Source organism: Bison bison, unplaced genomic scaffold, assembly GCF_000754665.1.
Source record: "Bison bison bison isolate TAMUID 2011002044 unplaced genomic scaffold, Bison_UMD1.0 scf7180017864285, whole genome shotgun sequence".
NCBI lineage: Eukaryota > Metazoa > Chordata > Mammalia > Artiodactyla > Bovidae > Bison > Bison bison.
In genome coordinates this window covers 583,327-587,466 of record NW_011494857.1, presented here as the reverse complement: position 1 = coordinate 587,466, position 4,140 = coordinate 583,327, and the positions used below count along the sequence as shown (strand labels likewise).

At 52.5% G+C, this 4,140-nt stretch overlaps 1 protein-coding gene across 3 annotated transcripts in view; it reads left to right on the top strand.

Moving 5' to 3' along the window:
- CA11 (carbonic anhydrase XI) overlaps positions 1–4,140 on the top strand; it is a 6,246-nt gene that overhangs the window by 823 nt on the left and 1,283 nt on the right. For 2 of the 3 annotated variants that reach the window (XM_010849559.1, XM_010849558.1), the window contains exons 3-7: positions 689–831; positions 2,626–2,811; positions 3,388–3,483; positions 3,630–3,702; positions 3,823–3,977. In XM_010849559.1, coding sequence (XP_010847861.1) covers positions 689–831; positions 2,626–2,811; positions 3,388–3,483; positions 3,630–3,702; positions 3,823–3,977 — 653 coding nt within the window. The remainder of the gene's footprint in view (positions 1–688; positions 832–2,625; positions 2,812–3,387; positions 3,484–3,629; positions 3,703–3,822; positions 3,978–4,140) is intronic. The other variant, XM_010849560.1, reaches the window with a different exon arrangement.

The window sequence follows — 4,140 nt, the reverse complement described above, 5'->3', positions numbered from 1 at the left end:
GCCCGCCCTCCCCACGCCCCAGACTCGAGAGTCCCGGCCCCTTCCTCTCTCTCTCAAGAGACCCAGCTTCTGAACCCGAGTGGCTCAGCATGGGACATTATATATGCGCATTTCAAGTAGTGAGTGGGAGTGACTGGAAGGTAAGAGAGTGTGGGGGTGGAAGAGTGTGTGTGTGTGTTTCCTGGGAAAGAGGCAGGTAGGTCCTGGCTCTTGCTGAGAACCAGAGGTTCAGTGGCCCCATTCCCTAGCCTCCTCCTGCCCTCTCTTGCAACTCCTTCTTCCTACTTCATTCATTATCCGGCTGTGGGACAAGGAGACTGAAAGAACTACAACTCCCATGACCTCTAGGGCAGGCAGGCAGTGAATGGGTTGTTTGGCAGTCCCGGGGGCCTGCTGGGAGTTGTAGTTTCTTCTCCCAATGACAATTTAAGGTAAGTTTGATCAGAGACTTGGAGGTGTTAGGGGGGTAAGGTGGGGGGGTCCTTAGGAAACGCCTCCAAAATTCTTCTAGGACCCGAGGATTCTGGATCCCAGCCCCCTCCTCCCTCAGAGCCAGGAGTCCAGATTCCCAGCCCTTCCTCTCTTGGGATCCAGGAATCCAGACGACAGGCTTCGTAGCGGGTCCCAGTCTAGGGATTCAGTCCTTATTTCTGACTTCCTTTTCTCCCTACCCCACCTCGGCTCCCAGGACCCCCCTTCTGGGGCCTGGTGAACGCAGCCTGGAGTCTCTGTGCCGTGGGGAAGCGTCAGAGCCCCGTGGATGTGGAGCTGAAGAGGGTCCTCTATGACCCCTTTCTGCCCCCTCTGAGACTCAGCACCGGGGGAGAGAAGGTAAGAACCCTGGTGGGAGGGGGTTACCGAATCCACTGGGGCGGGGCCTGAGTGGGGATCGGGGGTGGAGCTTTGAGTTGAGAGGCTAGCCTTGGAGGAGGAGGTCTACTCCGTCGGGGGAAGGCTACTTAACACTCGCAAATGATCGGCTCCTAGTCTTCCCCTCTCTTAGAAGCAATGGTAAAACAGACCGTCTCCTGGGCGAGGCACTGTTTTCAAACTTGATGAATCCTCTAATCTTCACAGCACCATGAAATAGGTGTTACTATTATCCTTATTTTATGGATGCAGAAACTGAGGCACAGAGAGGTTAAGTTACTTACCTGAGGTCACACAGCCAGAGAGTGCCAGGGCTGGGATTCAGACCTCGGCAGCGTGGTTCCAGAATCCACACTCTTGCCCGCTTTGCAATATTATTTCTTTGGCACTCCCCGGCCACCCAACCAAAAGTCTCAGAGCTTCCCCATCCCATTTCCTCCCGCATTTCCGTTTCCATCCGTTCCCTTTCTAGTTTTCCTGCTAAATAGCATTTGATTTGTTGTCCCTCCACTGGTCTCACCATCATCTTGCATTGGGATTGATGCAAAGATGCTATAGCATCTTTGCTGGCCTGCTTCTCTGCCTCCTGCAACCCATTCTCCATCCCACAGATAGATGTTTAAAAACACAAACTGGATCATACCACTCTCTCCTACTCAAAATCTTTCTGTTAGGATAAGTAATGACAGCATACACTTACACAGCACTTAGCCTGTGACTGGTACTGTGCCAAATGTGTTATATCTATTCAATTATTTAAATAAAAACACAGAATACCCCATCATTGCCCACAAGGCTCTGCACCACCCGGCTCCCATCACCACACTATCCTTTGCTTACTGGGCTCTGGTCCCAGGCTTCTTCACTGTTATTAAAATAGGCCACCTCAGGGCCTTTGCACGGACTATTCCCCCTTCTGGAATACCCTTCTCCTTGCTCCTTGCAAATAACCCCTCCTTATCTTTCAGGTCACCATTCAAATGTCACTTCCTCTTGGAAGCCATTCCTGACACCCCATCCCTACTCCATTCTCTGGGTTTCCTTTTTTTTTTTTTTTGGCATGCTACTTGCAACTTCTTAGTTCCCCAAGCAGGGATTGACACCCAGGCCCCTGCATTGGGAGCACAGTAGTCCTAACCACTGGACTGCCAGAGAATTCCCTGGGTTTTCCATTTATTAGAACTCCCAGTGCTCCTCAGTGTGGGCATAGGATGTAATTAATTAAGCATTTACTTATATGATTCAGTATTTATTGTTTCTCCTTAATTTGAACAGAAGCTCCATGAGCCCCAGAGTTTTTGTCTACTTGCTCATGGCTCTCGCCCTGGCATCCATGGCACATACTGACAGCTCAATAAATACTTGTTAATTAAATTCACCACTATTGAGCACCTACCAAGGATCAGCCCAGATCCTGGAAAGACATTAGCGTTCAAACTATTCAGTCCAGTTCAGTTGCTCAGTCGCGTCAGACTCTTGTGACCCCATGGACTGTAGCACACCAGGCCTCCGTGTCCATCACCAACTCCCGGAGTTTACCCAAACTCATGTCCATTGAGTCGGTGATGCCATCCAACCATCTCATCCTCTGTTGTCCCCTTCTCCTCCCGCCTTCAGTCTTTCCCAGCATCAGGGTCTTTTCCAATGTTCAAACTATGCTGAATGATTAAATGGATATTGGCTGTGGGAAATGTATGAATGGAAAACAGTCAGGAAAAGATTGCATTCCTATGACCACCTCCACCTCCCCCACAGCTCCGCGGAACTCTGTACAACACCGGTCGTCATGTCTCCTTCCTGCCTGCGCCCCGGCCTGTGGTTAATGTGTCTGGGGGTCCCCTCCTTTATAGCCACCGACTCAGTGAACTGAGGCTGCTTTTTGGAGCACGTGACGGAGCTGGCTCTGAACACCAGATCAACCATCAGGGTTTCTCTGCTGAGGTGATGGCTACTGACCTCTGACCCTTGACCTTCACTCTAAGTCAACCAAATTCTTCCCACTTCCTGCATGCATGCTCAAAGGCTCAATCATGTCTGACTCTTTGCAACCCCATGGACGGTAGCCCACCAGGCTCCTCTGTCCAAGGGATCCTCCCTGCAAGAATACCGGAGGGGGTTGCCATTTTCTCTTCCAGGGGATCTTCCCGACTCAGGGATCAAACTCACATCTCCTTCATTGGCAGGTGGATTCTTTACCACTAGGGCCACCTGGGAAGCCCTCCTCCCACCTCACCCTCCTCTTTTTCTTGTCCTTTAAAATTTTATTTATTTTTTAATTAAGGATAATTGCTTTACAGAATTTGGTTGTTTTCTGTGGAACATCAGCGTGAATCAGCCATAGTCACCCTCCTTTTCATGCCTCATCCCATCTTCCTCCATAGAATCCACAGCCCGCCCCCCCACTCCACCTCGTGAGCATTAATCCTTAACCTGACTTGGAACCCCAAAGTTGCTCCCATTGCCCATTCTGCCCTCCCCTTCTTCCGGGGGTCCCCACTCTCTGTGCTTCCCTCCTAGGTGCAGCTCATCCACTTCAACCAAGAACTCTATGGGAACCTCAGCGCCGCCACCCGGGGCCCCAATGGCCTGGCCATTCTCAGCCTTTTTGTCAATGTGAGCCCAGGGAGGGAGGGAAGGTCTGGACCTGGGGTCTGAGAAGAGGGAGCTAGGAGGCCCAGTCTCTGGGGTCCTAGGGGAGGAAGGGATTGGGGAGCTTGGATTTCTGGGTTCCTCTCTCCTCACTGCATACCTCCACACAGGTGGCTGGTAGCTCAAACCCGTTCCTCAGCCGCCTCCTTAACCGTGACACCATCACCCGCATCTCCTATAAGAGTAAATCCCTGGACACTGGGAGGGTGCGGGGGGGGGGGGGAGGTGAATGGGGGGTGGCTTATGCACATAGGGGAGTTCAGCAGGGGCACCCCTCTTCACTCTGACCTGATATTCCTGCAGATGATGCCTACTTTCTTCAAGACCTGAGCCTGGAGCTCCTGTTCCCCGAGTCCTTTGGCTTCATCACCTATCAGGGCTCTCTCAGCACCCCACCCTGCTCGGAGACTGTTACCTGGATCCTCATTGACAGGGCCCTCAATATCACCTCTCTCCAGGTGACCCTGTCAGCCCAATTCCCCCCCCTCCCTGCCACCCCCCAACCCGTTCCTTGGCCTGGGTGTCCCCTTGCCTCACCTACCCTTCTACCCTCGCTTGACAGGGAACTGGAGGGGATTCGAGGGTCCGACCGCCCTGGGGATGTCGGGGGCGGGGCTGAGC